General features: G+C 54.2%; 1 protein-coding gene across 1 annotated transcript in view; it reads right to left on the bottom strand.

Annotated features, from left to right (window-relative positions):
* Positions 1 to 755: 755 nt before the first annotated feature.
* The window catches only part of LOC140427435 (homeodomain-interacting protein kinase 4-like), a 71,568-nt gene continuing 54,878 nt past the window's right edge, over positions 756 to 17,445 (bottom strand). The window contains exons 5-6 of the mRNA XM_072512962.1: positions 3,366 to 3,459; positions 756 to 948 (exon numbers count right to left, since the gene is read on the bottom strand). Of these exons, the coding sequence (XP_072369063.1) occupies positions 910 to 948; positions 3,366 to 3,459 (133 nt within the window). The 3' untranslated portion in view covers positions 756 to 909. The remainder of the gene's footprint in view (positions 949 to 3,365; positions 3,460 to 17,445) is intronic.

Raw genomic sequence — 17,445 nt, 5'->3', positions numbered from 1 at the left:
TGTGATGACCAGAATTGGACACAGTATCCAAACTGTTCCAACAACAATTTATAAATGGCAGGATTACCTCAGTATTATGGCTGAGTTTTGACCATTTAGTACATCCAATGATCTGATTTGTTTGACTTGCTACCACAGAGCATTGCTGTTATCGCTCCAATTTATTGAGACTATTCATTTAAGCCACATTGGAAAAATGGGGTAAAATTAACAATGAATTAGGATGGCACTTGCGGCTAAACATTCAGCTTGACAAAGTTTTTTGAATGTCTCATATATACTTCACGGTCAGAAAATTCCAAACGGAGATGCCAGAGCAAATCAAACATGTTGAATGTTCATCTTTACCGCTTAGAAATGAAACATTGTCTGGGCAGATTGTAGCGAAAAAATTGGGTAAGATTAGTGGTATGACTGCTAAAGAACCCAGCAGAATCAGGTCTCTCTGCTCACCCTAACGAGGTTAATGTCTAAGAGGTAATGGCAAAGGCTTACCCCATCGTTCTTGCATTGGATTGTGCTGTTACTAAGACATGTGTAGACCCACACACTGAAAAAGAACAACCGATGTTATCAGGGAGCAGTGAAAATAAGGTGACCACGGCCAGAGAACAATGGAGATGCTAACTGATTTATTTCTAGGTATGTCACCAACAGCATGACCAACACACATACATATATATAGTCATTAAAAATCTTATTGCAATAGAAAAGGATTACTTTTTATAAAAAAAATGAAACTTCTTCAGCTCTTTTTAAAAAGCTCAGAGACCATGGCTTTTGAAATGAAAATACAGAAACCAAGTTCCTCAGGATACGAATGATTAGTTTAACAATACGTCCTCCTAATACTCTAACGGCAGCAGCCCTTCATAGCTGGACCCAGGGTAGGGGCGGTCTCCTCTTGTTCTAACTTCCAGTTATTCTTTTTCCTGGGTGTAAAGCGCCCTGTGTTATGAAATGATAGTAGAGATTATTCCATCATTTTAAAATGAATCACAATGTTTAATTCAATGCCACAACGTTTACGAACATCGTTGGTGTGCCTTTAACTTCTTATGATGTGGAGATGCCGGTGTTGGACTGGGGTGAGCAGAGTAAGAAGTCTTACAACACCAGGTTAAAGTCCAACAGGTTTGTTTCGAATCACTAGCTTTCAGAGCGTAGCTCCTTCCTCAGGTGAATGAAGAAGGATCTGAGCTCCGAAAGCTAGTGATTCGAAACAAACCTGTTGGGCTTTAACCTGGCGTTGTAAGACTTCTTACTTTAACTTCATAGCTATTGTAGGAGGCCTTTTTAGCTTTATTGGTTCCTGCGCTGTGTCTAAATTGAGAGCGGCATGTTCAGAGGCCTCGCTGAACAAATGCTCTGAAATAAAAATAGAAAATGCTGGAAATAGTATCTATGGAGAGAGAAAGGTTGGGTGGGATTATCCACACACCTCCACTCACCCCACTGACATATTTTCCAGTGGCAGAGATGGCCCGCTATTCGCCTGCAGAAGGATCATCCAATCCCACCAATGTCTAAGGGGTTTTGTGTGCCCCGCCCACACTCTCCGTCGCTGGGAAATGCAGTGTTGGGGGGGGGGGGCAGCCGTCACAGCAGGGTCAGAAGATCCTGCCGGTGGGAAACTTTTGGCCAATGTTTCAGGTTGATGACTGTCGAACAAAGATAGAGGACGTGATTTAATGGTCTCATCGCGCCCGACTCTCGAAACGTCTCGCGAGATTTGACGGAATCTCGTGAGACGTCGCGATCTGGATCTCGCCCAGCATATTTCAGTGAGCCAAATGGGCTCATTTAAATAAGTCTGCGCCAGGTTCTTCCAGAGCCTGGGAACTAACAGCCACGCCTGGGAGACCTCATCAGGGCGCCGTTTAACACTGGTCTCCACAAACATGGACCAGGCATAAAGGCACCTTGGGCGGGGTCTCCCAGACAGTTAGAGGACCCTGGCTGGTCAGGCCCTGGGCAGGGTGGTACCCTGGTTTTCCCTCTGACACTTGGGCATCTTAACACTGCTTGGCTGACACCTTGGCATTTCCACTCAGGCACCCTGGCAGTGTCACCCTGGCAGTGTCACCCAGGGAGGCTCGAGCAGCCTGTAAAAGGTGCAGTACGGAGATCCGGAGGCTGTGGTGGGGTGGCTGAAGGGGGTCGAAAGATCAGGGCGGCATTTAAAAATGGCGCGCCGATCCTGCACTGGTGAACTGAACCCGTCGGTGCAAGAAATTATGTCCGTGCGGCCTCAGCGGGGCATTTCCGGCAGAGCCCAAAATAAAGGCAAAGTGCCATTAAATAGCAGGGTCTTTCTCAGCACTGCAGGTGTCAAGAAACACCCCGCTAAAAGTACCCAAAACAGTACTCTGTTTATATCCTATTAAATCACGCCCAGAATTCTAGCTGGTTTCCACTCTTACCCATTGGAAAACATCTCTGCCCCACTAGAGTAACATGCAACAAAGAGCAAACTGAGAGCAACAACTGCAATGTCACCAAAATGTTCAAGTGTAAATGTTAACTGCATCAAAAGTTCAGTCAGAGATTCCACTTGCTAACATGAAAATGCACATATGGGCAGCACTATGCCTCATAGCGTCAGGGACCCGGGGTCAATTCCAGCCTTGGGTGTCTGTGTGGAGTTTGCACATTCACCCTGTGCCTGCGTGGGTTTCCTCCAGGCGCTCCGGTTTCCTCCCACAGTACAAAGGTGTGCAGGTTAGGTGGTTGGGCATGATAAATTGCCCCTTAGTGTCCAAAAGGATAGGTGGGGTTACTGAGCATAGGTAGGGTGCTCTATCAGAGAGTCGGTGTAGACTCGATGGGCCGAATGGCCTCCTTCTGTACTGTTGTGATTCTATGTTTCTCCCCTTGGCTAATATATGAGTTCAGTCATTGATCAAATGATCTAACTTCAGAATTCTTTAATAGGCTTGTGAGCCACTACGGAATGAGGTTGACTGACAATATTTAATGACATGAAGTAAGCTAAAATTCAATGTCAATAACTCCCCTGCTCTTTGAATAAAGCCATGGGAGCAGTCCCAAGATGTGCAGTTTAGGTTGATTGGCCATGTTAAATTGTTCCTTAATGTCCAACGGTTACGTGGGGCTATGGAGACGGGACAGCGGATTGGGCCTAGGCAGCATGCTCTTTCGGACGGTTGGTGCAAACTCGATGGGCTGAATGACCTCCATCTGCACTACAGGGATTCTATGAAATTTTCTGTGAAATCTTTTGCTGGAGTAGTTCAGTCACTTGGAAATTATTTTCTTCAAGGCACCATGTTCAAAGGCTTGTCTTAGACCATCAATAATATTAAATGCAGAAGTGCTGCAGCCAGTTAAAACTGTCTCACCACCTTTTGGTTCTTCTGTTTTAGAAAATGCTTTCCAACGGTTTTCTTCCCATTGAAATCTTTCAGAGTCTGTATTTCACATTGTGCTTTGTCAGCGCTAAAGAAAAGCAATAAAAAGCTGATCAAAGACATAACTCTTCATATCATTCCCACATGATATAGCTTTGCCAGAATTCTATCCTTTTATCCAGCTCCTTGGGTTGGTAGCATATCAAGATGCTGGCACTGAGGAAATCACACTTATACAAAAACAACATCAGACACAATGCAAATAGGTCCCATCTCGTATAAATTGCATGGTCCCAAATTCAGGTGTCACTATTTTGGGGCATTATGGAGGAGGGAACAGGAAGGAGATTGTGATGGGTTGGTGAAGTCTATGGCTTTCCAGATATTCATACACCTTACAATGTTGCTGGCATGAACCAAAACCTGCTGGCTAAGAGTAGTCCAAAATCAGCTTGCTACGAATGTGACAATGAGTGACCCTCAAGGGCTAGAGATTGTCAGGTCAGCCCCAGGAACAGTTTGGGGGTCAGGGAATGCAGAGCCATGGATGGGGATTCCGAGGGAACGCAGAGGCAGTCCTTGAGTTGGATATCCTGGGGGTCCATGTTGGGGATTGCAGAGGTTGGAAGTGGAATTTGAAGTCAGGGTTTGTTGGGGGGTTGGGGGGTTGGGGGGGGGGGGGGGGGGGGAGTTGAAGGGAGTTTGTAGCTCAGGCTGGGAAGATTGATGGTCAGTAGGGTTTCGGAAGCAACAGCATTGGAGAAAGAGAAACGACAATTGAGACCATCTATATGAGTCGGGAGAACATTCTGTTCACAGGGGACAGACAGACAGGACACCCACACACAGGGGACAGACAGACAGGACACCCACACACAGGGGCCGGACGGACAGGACACCCACACACAGGGGACAGACAGACAGGACACCCACACACAGGGGACAGACAGACAGGACACCCACACACAGGGGCCGGACGGACAGGACACCCACACACAGGGGACAGACAGACAGGACACCCACACACAGGGGACAGACAGACAGGACACCCACACACAGGGGACAGACAGACAGGACACCCACACACAGGGGACAGACAGACAGGACACCCACACACAGGAGCCGGACGGACAGGACACCCACACACAGGGGACGGACAGACAGGACACCCACACACAGGGGCCGGACGGACAGGACACCCACACACAGGGGCCGGACGGACAGGACACCCACACACAGGGGCCGGACGGACAGGACACCCACACACAGGGGCCGGACGGACAGGACACCCACACACAGGAGCCGGACGGACAGGACACCCACACACAGGGGACGGACAGACAGGACACCCACACACAGGGGCCGGACGGACAGGACACCCACACACAGGGGCCGGACGGACAGGACACCCACACACAGGGGCCGGACGGACAGGACACCCACACACAGGGGCCGGACGGACAGGACACCCACACACAGGGGCCGGACGGACAGGACACCCACACACAGGGGGTGGACAGACAGGACACCCACACACAGGGGACAGACAGACAGGACACCCACACACAGGGGCCGGACGGACAGGACACCCACACACAGGGGACAGACAGACAGGACACCCACACACAGGGGACAGACAGACAGGACACCCACACACAGGGGCCGGACGGACAGGACACCCACACACAGGGGACAGACAGACAGGACACCCACACACAGGGGACAGACAAACAGGACACCCACACACAGGGGCCGGACGGACAGGACACCCACACACAGGGGGCGGACAGACAGGACACCCACCCACAGGGGCCAGACAGACAGGACACCTACACACAGGGGTCAGACAGACAGGACACCCACACACAGGGGACGGACGGACAGGACACCCACACACAGGGGACGGACAGACAGGACACCCACACACAGGGGACGGACGGACAGGACACCCACACACAGGGGACGGACAGACAGGACACCCACACACAGGGGACGGACGGACAGGACACCCACACACAGGGGACGGACAGACAGGACACCCACACACAGGGGACGGACGGACAGGACACCCACACACAGGGGACAGACAGACAGGACACCCAGACACAGGGGACGGACAGACAGGACACCCACACACAGGGGACGGACGGACAGGACACCCACACACAGGGGACAGACAGACAGGACACCCACACACAGGGGACAGACAGACAGGACACCCACACACAGGGGCCGGACGGACAGGACACCCACACACAGGGGCCGGACGGACAGGACACCCACACACAGGGGACGGACAGGACACCCACACACAGGGGCCGGACGGACAGGACACCCACACACAGGGGTTGGACAGACAGGACACCCACACACAGGGGCCAGACAGACAGGACACCCACACACAGGGGCCGGACGGACAGGACACCCACACACAGGGGTTGGACAGACAGGACACCCACACACAGGGGCCAGACAGACAGGACACCCACACACAGGGGACAGACAGACAGGACACCCACACACAGGGGACAGACAGACAGGACACCCACACACAGGGGCCAGACAGACAGGACACCCACACACAGGGGCCGGACGGACAGGACACCCACACACAGGGGACAGACAGACAGGACACCCACACACAGGGGACAGACAGACAGGACACCCACACACAGGGGCCGGACGGACAGGACACCCACACACAGGGGACAGACAGACAGGACACCCACACACAGGGGACAGACAAACAGGACACCCACACACAGGGGCCGGACGGACAGGACACCCACACACAGGGGACGGACAGACAGGACACCCACACACAGGGGCCAGACAGACAGGACACCCACACACAGGGGCGAGACAGACAGGACACCCACACACAGGGGCGAGACAGACAGGACACCCACACACAGGGGACAGACAGACAGGACACCCACACACAGGGGACAGACAGACAGGACACCCACACACAGGGGCCGGACGGACAGGACACCCACACACAGGGGACGGACAGACAGGACACCCACACACAGGGGACAGACAGACAGGACACCCACACACAGGGGCCGGACGGACAGGACACCCACACACAGGGGACAGACAGACAGGACACCCACACACAGGGGACGGACAGACAGGACACCCACACACAGGGGACAGACAGACAGGACACCCACACACAGGGGACGGACAGACAGGACACCCACACACAGGGGACGGACGGACAGGACACCCACACACAGGGGACGGACAGACAGGACACCCACACACAGGGGACGGACAGACAGGACACCCACACACAGGGGACAGACAGACAGGACACCCACACACAGGGGACGGACAGACAGGACACCCACACACAGGGGACGGACAGGACACCCACACACAGGGGCCGGACGGACAGGACACCCACACACAGGGGCCGGACGGACAGGACACCCACACACAGGGGGTGGACAGACAGGACACCCACACACAGGGGACAGACAGACAGGACACCCACACACAGGGGGTGGACAGACAGGACACCCACACACAGAGGCCGGACGGACAGGACACCCACACACAGGGGACGGACAGACAGGACACCCACACACAGGGGACAGACAGACAGGACACCCACACACAGGGGACAGACAGACAGGACACCCACACACAGGGGCCGGACGGACAGGACACCCACACACAGGGGACGGACAGACAGGACACCCACACACAGGGGACGGACGGACAGGACACCCACACACAGGGGCCGGACGGACAGGACACCCACACACAGGGGCCGGACGGACAGGACACCCACACACAGGGGCCGGACGGACAGGACACCCACACACAGGGGGTGGACAGACAGGACACCCACACACAGGGGACGGACAGACAGGACACCCACACACAGGGGACAGACAGACAGGACACCCACACACAGGGGCCGGACGGACAGGACACCCACACACAGGGGCCGGACGGACAGGACACCCACACACAGGGGCCGGACGGACAGGACACCCACACACAGGGGGTGGACAGACAGGACACCCACACACAGGGGACGGACAGACAGGACACCCACACACAGGGGACAGACAGACAGGACACCCACACACAGGGGCCGGACGGACAGGACACCCACACACAGGGGACAGACAGACAGGACACCCACACACAGGGGCCGGACGGACAGGACACCCACACACAGGGGACAGACAGACAGGACACCCACACACAGGGGACAGACAGACAGGACACCCACACACAGGGGCCGGACGGACAGGACACCCACACACAGGGGACGGACAGACAGGACACCCACACACAGGGGACAGACAGACAGGACACCCACACACAGGGGCCGGACGGACAGGACACCCACACACAGGGGACAGACAGACAGGACACCCACACACAGGGGACAGACAAACAGGACACCCACACACAGGGGCCGGACGGACAGGACACCCACACACAGGGGCCAGACAGACAGGACACCCACACACAGGGGCCGGACGGACAGGACACCCACACACAGGGGACGGACAGACAGGACACCCACACACAGGGGACGGACGGACAGGACACCCACACACAGGGGACGGACAGACAGGACACCCACACACAGGGGACGGACGGACAGGACACCCACACACAGGGGACAGACGGACAGGACACCCAGACACAGGGGACGGACAGACAGGACACCCACACACAGGTGACGGACGGACAGGACACCCACACACAGGGGCCGGACGGACAGGACACCCACACACAGGGGACGGACAGACAGGACACCCACACACAGGGGACGGACGGACAGGACACCCACACACAGGGGACGGACAGACAGGACACCCACACACAGGGGACGGACGGACAGGACACCCATACACAGGGGCCGGACGGACAGGACACCCACACTCAGGGGACAGACAGACAGGACACCGACACACAGGGGACAGACAGGACACCCACACACAGAGGAAGGACGGACAGGACACCCACACACAGAGGAAGGACAGTGAGGCCACACCACCCCAGTGGACCCCGGACTTCGGGTCAGATGAGGACATCAACATAACGCCACTGCTATCTCCTACACCCTCCACCACCGCATAGACTCTCACCATGGTTGGGAATTTTAGCGATGAGGCTTCTAGGACACACACTGGTACGCACCACACAGCTGTCCCGGTACAGCAGGTGGAGGTAGGAGCAACTGAGGGGCCGGACAGTCGGAGGGCAGCCCGGCCCCAGCATCCAGCTGCTGCCCAGACGGGTCCTGGGTTCCTGGAGTTCCCACACCCACCCATAGACCCGATGCAGCCAGGGACCCAGGGATGAGTGAAGGGTATGATGGCCGGCTTCCAGCACCTGCAGACGCAGGTAGAGGAGGCCACCCGCGTACAGGAGCAGGGAGTGGTGCTGGCCATGCCCTGGCTGAAACCGCACGGGTAGCGTCCGCAGTGGAGGCAATGGGGGCAATGGTGTTGGACATGGGTCGGAGTATGCAAGGCCTTGGGCTTTCTGTGCAGGCGGCATCCATGGCCCAGGACATGGCTGCCCTCTTATAGGTAGCCATGAGCCAGAGCCAGCTGCAGATCGCAGCGATGCTCAGCACCGTGGCCCAGTCTCAGCAGGCCATGGCCCAGTCTCAGCAGGCAATGGCCCAGTCTCAGCAGGCAATGGCCCAGTCTCAGCAGGCAATGGCCCAGTCTCAGCAGGCCATGGCCCAGTCACAGCAGGCCATGGCCCAGTCTCAGCAGGCAGTGGCCCAGTCTCAGCAGGCCATGGCCCAGTCTCAGCAGGCCATGGCCCAGTCTCAGCAGGCAATGGTCCAGTCTCAGCAGGCAATGGCCCAGTCTTAGCAGGCCATGGCCCAGTCACAGCAGGCCATGGCCCAGTCTCAGCAGGCCATGGCCCAGTCTCAGCAGGCAATGGTCCAGTCTCAGCAGGCCATGGCCCAGTCTCAGCAGGCCTTGGCCCAGTCACAGCAGGCCATGGCCGAGTCTCAGCAGGCCATGGCCCAGTCTCAGCGGGCTATCGCTGAGAGCATCGGCGCCAATGCCCAGGTGCTGGCCAGCGTCGCACAGACCCAGGCAGGGATGGCTTACTCCGAGCTCCATGGCTGCAAACTTGCAGACCCTGGTCGATACTAGAGCGGGCCTCCAGGACTGGCAGTGCTGGGTGCTGGGGGTGCCTCAGGTGTTTGATCCGCTCGCACCCCTGTCCCATGGAAAGCCCCGGGGCTATCGGGCACGCCAAGGGAGGAGGAGATGCTGGGACCTAGGGGAGGTCTCGGAACACCGCGACACCTCGGACTCCCCCCCTTCCGTCCCTGGTGCATCTGGTGGGCAATGGGCAGAACAGGCTGACAGCACGCCATCCCGGTCGCCCGAGCTGCAACCTGGCCCATCCAAGCCGGGTCGCCTCAGGAAATGGCCGCCGAATGGGACCCTAGTCACAGGGCAGGGCTCACAGCAGTCCACCTCCACTTCTGGTCTCCTGTCTGGAGAACCACCTCGACGTAGTCATAGGGCCCATAAGGCCAGAAAAGTAGACACTGAGTAAGTTGGCACGGGTGCAGGGCACAGACTAGTTATAGTAGGGCACATGTATGTAACGTTTGTAATTAAGCTCACTTTAACACCTATGGAAGCTGCCTCTGAGCTCTGTCCGATGCTTGCGGCGGTGGGGTGGGAAGTGAGGGCTATTGTGTGTGAGGGGTGATGAGACGTTGAGGTCCGGTGAGTGTGGCATGCGCCCCCCCCCCCCCCACCCCGGGTTGCACCTGCCACCCTGCCCCCAGCCAGACGACAGATGCATGTGATGCAGTGTCCAGGCCGCATGCGGGGACCACCCAGGTAGAGGGTGTCACTCTGGCCATGAGTCAGACATTTGTCTAACGATGTAGAGCCCGGAGCTCATCGCAGAGCGGGTTGTCAACATCCTCCATGCCATGCAATAGACCACCTTCCACAGGACAGTGTGAGGCCTGCCCGTTGTACCGCAGCTGGATGTGTAATGGAGCGGTGGTGTGTATGCGGGTGGTTGGTGGTGGGCGGGGTGAGGGTGGTTGGTGCTGGGCGGGGTGAGGGTGGTGGGGTGGTGCCGTACTGTGCCGTCCATGCCCATGCTCAGTAAATCCCTCCCCCTTAGTTTGTGAACCGTATGACTACCAACTCGTCCTGTGCCAGCTGGCCCAGCCGGTATCGTTGGGCAGCCTCCCGTCCCTGTCCAGCTCGTATGTCCCGTACATTCCCCCCCCCTCCTCATCCTCTTTATCTGGGGAGGCGTGCCCTTCGTCGTGATCCTCCCCCTCCCACTCCTCTGCCTCCAGCACATCGCTGAGCTATATTGTGGAGCACGCAGCAGACCACAACGATCTGACGGGTACTGGAAGGCCCCGCCAGAGCGGTCAAGGCACCTGAAGCGCATCTTCATCAGCCCAAAGCACCTCTCGACCACACCCCTAGTCGCTGCATGGGCCTCATTGTAGCAGGTCCCTGCGTCAGTCTGTGGCCTCCGTAAATGCGCCATCAGTCTCGCCCGCAACAGGTAACCCGTCGCCCAGCAACCAGCCCCGCAGCCGGGGGTTGGTGTCCCTCGAACATGGCGGGGATGAATGATTGTGCCAATATGAACGAGTCATGTACACTGCCCGGGTACTGGGCGCTGACGTGCAGGATCCTCATCTGGTGGTCACAGACCCACCTGCACGTTCATGGAGTAGGACCCCTTCCTATTCCTGAACACGGCCCTGTTATCTGATGGTGGCCGCATGGCGGCGTGCACCCCATCGATCGCACTCTGGACTATGGGAATCCTGGCAACCGCGGCAAAGCCTGCTGCCCAGACATCCTGGTGGGCGCGGTCCACAGGGAACTGAATGTAGCAGTCCACGATGTCGTACAGGGCATCGGTCACTGCACGGATGCACCTGTGAGAGATGCACGATCAATTGCCACTAAAGCGAGGTTGTAGTCCAACTGAAGGCTTTAATAAGCTGGATGTTTCCCCCAGCAGCTCAGGTACAGAATGAAGGCTGCTGAGGCAGCACGGGTTATTATACCCCGCCTAGCAGGGTGGAGCTACCATATATTCTATCCAATAGAAAGCATACAGTTTCCACCAATGGTGCTTTAGCCTATCAGGTACCGTAATACCTATAATACCACACTATGCACCATCGCCTGGGAGATGCCGGAGAGATCCCCACTCGGCGACTGGAACGACCTTGTGGCATTGAGGTTCAGGGCGATCGTGACCTTGATGGCCACCGCGAGAGGAAGTCCACCCTCAGTTCCACATGGTGCCAGGTGTGCCATCAGGTGGCAGATATGGGTGACAGTTTCCCGGCTAATCGGGCGCATCCGTCGCCATGGTGCCGCCTCCTCCTCCTCCTCGGCCTGTTGGGTGGGCGGCCCTCCAGCCTGAGCAGCTGTCACCTGCCCCTCTGTGGCATGCTCCTCTGCAGCAGCCTCCGCCGCCTCCCAGTCATGCCCCTGCTCCAGCTCCCATAGGACTTTATGCAGGGCCCGTTATCATTGCACATACCCCCCTCCACAACCAGGTGCCATGGGCTGCATGGTCGCAACTGTTGCCAGCTGGCGCCTAGCCACGCATAACCGCCCCTCCCCCCCGACCCTCCCCCCCCCCTCGCCTGACCCTCCCTCCCCCCACGGCCCCGACACTCCCCCCAGACACCAACACCGACACCGCCCACTCCCCCGGCCCTGGGGGGCCTCCGCCCCCAACAACGGCACCCCATGCAGCCACGGCCGTGCCGTCTCGACATCTCTAGCGACCCCCCCCCCCCCCCCCCCACGCCGAGCCCGACCTCCTCCTTCGTCGGCGTCAGCCAGCACGACTGGTTGATGCCATTTTAAAGGATGTTTGATCCACGCCGGCATGAACGACGGTCACATTGGTGGGACTTCAGCCGACCCGGGCGGCAGAATCGCTGCAGGCCCAGGTACCAGCGCTTCTGCCGATTCTCCTGCAGGCGCGCCAGATGCCGCATTCGCGCGGTTCTGGCCGGGTTGGAGAATCGGCCTCCCGGCGTCTGAGCGGCGTGGCGGGAATTACCCGTGTCCCCGGTGATTCTCCGACCCGGCGCGGGCTGGGGTAATCACGGCCAAGTTTTCTCACGGAAGTTTCTCCTTCTTTGCCAAAAACAATGGGTGCCCGTGGTTTATGTCATCACTCTGGTGGGACGGAGCCTCATGAGAGTAGGGAACCAGCTCCAAAATGATTGGGGCACCTTTGTTCAAGGATGCTCTGACCAGCATTGCAGTTGATCGGCCCCTAACAAACATTGCTGACATAGCACACCCCCACGCAGGACATTCATTGCTGGCAAACCCCTTCCCCCACATGACATTCATCGCCGGACCCCCCCCAATCTTCGCTCTCCCCCTCAACATAGCTCAAATCATCCCTCCTCATGGGTCTCCCATAGGATTCGTCTCCTGCCACAGGTTTGCACTGCCAGTTTACAATGCAGGTACATGATAGTGTCAACCTGGCACTGCCAACCTGGCAGTGCCCGGGTATGTCCCTCTACCCACCCCCCCTGTGACCCCGGAGGCGTCCCCTCGACTGTCTCACGCCTGGCCAAAGATGTTGCAAATCTCACCATAGTGATGTCATGTCAGCAAGGTTTGAATATTTACTGAGGGGGATCATTTGGCATGGGGGCCACTAATAACACTTAGAAGTATTAAAATTTATTAAAATTATGTTCACACTCTTTGTGGGGATGAATCTTGTGACGTTGCTGGCAAGGGGCGGGGAAAATCGTGAAATGCGACCTTTCCAGCGGAAATCGCAGTTCCCGATTCCCGTGAGATTTTCCACCCTCGCCGCGGATCCCACAGGCAACAGGTGCCGGCCTAAAGATTCAACCCACATCCAACCTGTCAGGTCCCCTCAGGATCTTCAATCAAATTGCCTCTTGCTCTTCTACATACCACTGAACACAAGCCTAGCCTGTCCGGTCTTTCCTCAAAAGACAACCTTCCTTTATTAGTCTGGTAAACCTTCTCGGAATTGTTTCCAACACATATACTGTTTACTTTAAATAAGGAGACCCAATACTGCACACATTACTTCAGACGTGGTCTCAACAATGCCCTGTGTAACTGAAGTATTACCTCCCTAAACTTGTATTCAATTCCCCTCGCAATAAACAATAATTCAATTAGCTTTGCTAATTACTTGCTACACCTGCATACTAACACGGTAGCATAATGGTTAGCACTGTGGCTTCACAGCGGCAGGGTCCCAGGTTTGATTCCCGGCTTGGCTCACTGTCTGAGCGGAGTCTGTACGTTATCCCCGTGTCTGCGTGGGTTTCCTCCGGGTGCTCCGGTTTCCTCCCACAAGTCCTGAAAGATGTGCTATTAGGTAATTTGGACATTCTAAATTCTCCCTCTGTGTACCCGAACAGGTGCTGTAGTGTGGCGACTAGGGGCTTTTCACAGTAACTTCATTGCAGTGTTAATGTAAGCCCACTTGTGACAATGAAGATTATTACATTTTAAAAATGACCTTTTGTGATTCATGCACTAGGACACCCAGACATCTCAGAACGCTGCAGTTTAGTTAATATTATTATCTAAATTACCATTTACATAATGTGCTTCTTTTTTATCCTATCTGCCAAAATGGACAACCTCACATTTTTCCACATTATACTCCTTTTGCCGAATCTTTGTCCACTCACTTAACCTATCGACATCCTTTTGTAGCCTCCTTATGTCTTCTTCACAACATAATTTCCTACCTATCTTTTTGTCATCAGCAAATTGAACAGCCATACCATAGGTCCCTTCATCCAAATCATTTATATAAATTTAGTTTGCAGATGACACAAAGGTTGGTGGAATTGTGGATAGCGATGAGGACTCTCTGAGGATACAGCAGGATTTAGATTGTCTGGAGACTTGGGCGGAGAGATGGCAGATGGAGTTTAATCCGGACAAATGTGAGGGAATGCATTTTGGAACGTCTAATGCAGGTAGGGAATATACAGTGAATGGTAGAACCCTCAAGAGTATTGAAAGTCAAAGAGATCTAGGAGTACAGGTCCACAGGTCATTGAAAGGGGCAACACAGGTGGAGAAGGTAGTCAAGAAGGCATACGGCATGCTTGCCTTCATTGGCCGGGGCATTGAGTATAAGAATTGGCAAGTCATGTTGCAGCTGTATAGAACCTTAGTTAGGCCACACTTGGAGTATAGTGTTCAATTCTGGTCGCCACACTACCAGAAGGATGTGGAGGCTTTAGAGAGGGTGCAGAAGAGATTTACCAGAATGTTGCCTGGTATGGAGGGCATAAGCTATGAGGAGCGATTGAATAAACTCGGTTTGTTTTCACTGGAACGAAGGAGGTTGAGGGGCGACCTGATAGAGGTATACAAAATTATGAGGGGCATAGACAGAGTGGATAGTCAGAGGCTTTTCCCCAGGGTAGAGGGGTCAATTACTAGGGGGCATAGGTTTAAGGTGAGAGGGGCAAGGTTTAGAGTAGATGTACGAGGCAAGTTTTTTACGCAGAGGGTAGTGGGTGCCTGGAACTCGCTACCGGAGGAGGTAGTGGAAGCAGGGACGATAGGGACATTTAAGGGGCATCTTGACAAATATATGAATAGGATGGGAATAGAAGGATACGGACCCAGGAAGTGTAGAAGATTGTAGTTTAGTCGGGCAGTATGGTCGGCACGGGTTTGGAGGGCCGAAAGGCCTGTTCCTGTGCTGTACATTTCTTTGTTTGTTGTAAATTGTTCAGGGTAAACTAATCTTGAAGAGGGGACCTTAACATTCCTAAAAAATGCTCAATAGAAACTTTTACATCCCTTGACTGGGCTGACACAGCCTCTGTATAAGTGCTTCCTAAACAGTAGTCCACAAACCCTTGGGGTGCAGGAAGTTAGGTGAAATACGAGACAGAAGGTGGGAGAGAAAAGTGACCATCATACATAAAGTGCAGACTCCAGCTGTCTTACCTAGAAGGGAGGACACAAAGATAGCCAAAGGTGGCGATTCTCCAAGCCCTGCGCCGGGCTGGAGAAACGGCGCCACCGTGCCACGAGGTCCCGACGCCAGCGTGCGATTCTCCGACATGCGGAGAATCGGCGCCATTTACGCCGGCGATTTTGACACGGCGCCGGCCGCGGTCCGCCGGAATCGAGGCGGCCGCCGAATCTCCGGCCCGGATGGGCCGAGCGGACGCGCGGATACGACAGAGTCCTGTAGGCGCCGTTCACCCCTGCTCGCTGCCGGCGGGAACTCTGCGCGAAGGGTCGGGGGGTGGCCTGGGGGGGAGGTGGAGGGGGGCTCCGTCGCTGGGGAGGGAACCTCCAATGGGGTCTGGCCCGCGATTGGGGCCCACCGATCGGCGGGCCGGCCTCTCCCCCCAGGCCTACTTTCCTGCGTGGCCGGACCCTGAACACCGACGCCATGTTGAGTCAGTGCCGGCGCGCTGTAGAAGTCCCCCCGCATGCGCAGGTTGGCGCGGCGCCCATTTGGCGCCGGTGAGGGAGGCTGGAACGGCATGAACCGCTCCAGCGCCGTTCTGGCCCCCTGTGCGGGACAGAATCGATCATCCCCGTGCCCATTTCGCGCCGTCGTGAAACGTGACAGCGTTCACGACGGCGCAAACATTTTGTCTCCATTTTGGAGAATCGGCCCCAAAGATTCTCTGCAGTGAGAAACAAGCATAACAATCTCACTGATACGTAAGTAAATACTTGTTTTTTTAAGTGTTATTCCAAAATCCTTTGCAAGATGCACTTACAAATTACAAATGTCATATAATATTATTATTTAGATTATTTTAGGGACCACTGCTCTACATAATATCTTAATTGTCACTTGGTGGTATGGGAACTTGAGTATTGCTACAAAAAGAGACATGCTATTAAAACTGTTTGTCTTGCACTAATCAGGGCCAATGTAAAAATACCAAATTTCAAAGGGAACAAAGTTATATTGCATGAAAAATGAGGGCCTGATTGTTTGGTATGATGACTCTGATTGGTTGAGATGTTGCCATGGTTATTTATTCAAAAAAGTGCAATGTCTGGACTTATTCCTTTTGCCTGCAGGCAACATGTCATGTATATGAACAGCATATTCCTTCGTCAATTTACAATAGGCAGAATTTTTTTTTCTTATAAATTTAAAATACCCAATTTTTTTTTTTCCAATTAAGAGACAATTTTGCGTAGCCAATTCACCTACCCTGCACATCTTTGGGTTGTGGAGTTGAGACCCACGTGGACACAGGGAGAATGTGCATATAATAGGCAGAATATTAATTGTAATTGCCAACATGTTTTTGGCAAAACTCAGAATATAATGTCTAACTTAGATGTGATTCTGCAACAGGGCAGAATTTATTAATCTGAAGTGTGCTAATAATTACACCAACAAACAGTTTAAGATTATTAGTCACGTTCATAATGTAGCTCACTTACACTTATTAGTAGTTATATGTAATCATATGCATAAAACTTTCCTCTGCAGGCAAAAATAATATTGTTCAGACTTTTCGAATAAACAAAAGCAAGAGGAATAATAGCACCCAGGTGCATTCACCATAGCAATATCTCAACCAATAAGAACTGACTTGACAACCAATTAGCACTCCTTTTCTTATGCAGTATATCTTGTTATTCCCTTTGAAATTTGGTATTCTGGTGCCTGTGCTGATGAGTGCAAGATGAAAAGCTTCAACAGTCTGAGCTTTTTTCAGTATTGCTCAATACCTTAATTGAAAGATGATGCAGTATTGCATTTGATTTAAAATCTAGGATAGAAGGACTTGTTGTATAATGGGTACCATTGAGGGCAGCACGAGGCTCAGTAGTTAGTACAAAGCCATGGAGATTAAGAAATACTAAGAAATCAGACATAGAGCAGCAAAGCCAGCTGAGCAGGCAGACAGAGGATTAATGTTCAAGTAATAATTTAAAAGCATGAAAATTCAAATTCATTTGTTTCAAATTAAAATGCATTTCAAAGTATGTGGCACGGTGTCACATGGCCTCACAGCGCCATATACCTGGGTTCG

The sequence above is a fragment of the Scyliorhinus torazame genome, chromosome 7, assembly GCF_047496885.1.
Source record: "Scyliorhinus torazame isolate Kashiwa2021f chromosome 7, sScyTor2.1, whole genome shotgun sequence".
Lineage (NCBI taxonomy): Eukaryota > Metazoa > Chordata > Chondrichthyes > Carcharhiniformes > Scyliorhinidae > Scyliorhinus > Scyliorhinus torazame.
The sequence above is the reverse complement of the archived record's forward strand: the minus strand, read 5'-3'. Positions and strand labels throughout refer to the sequence as shown.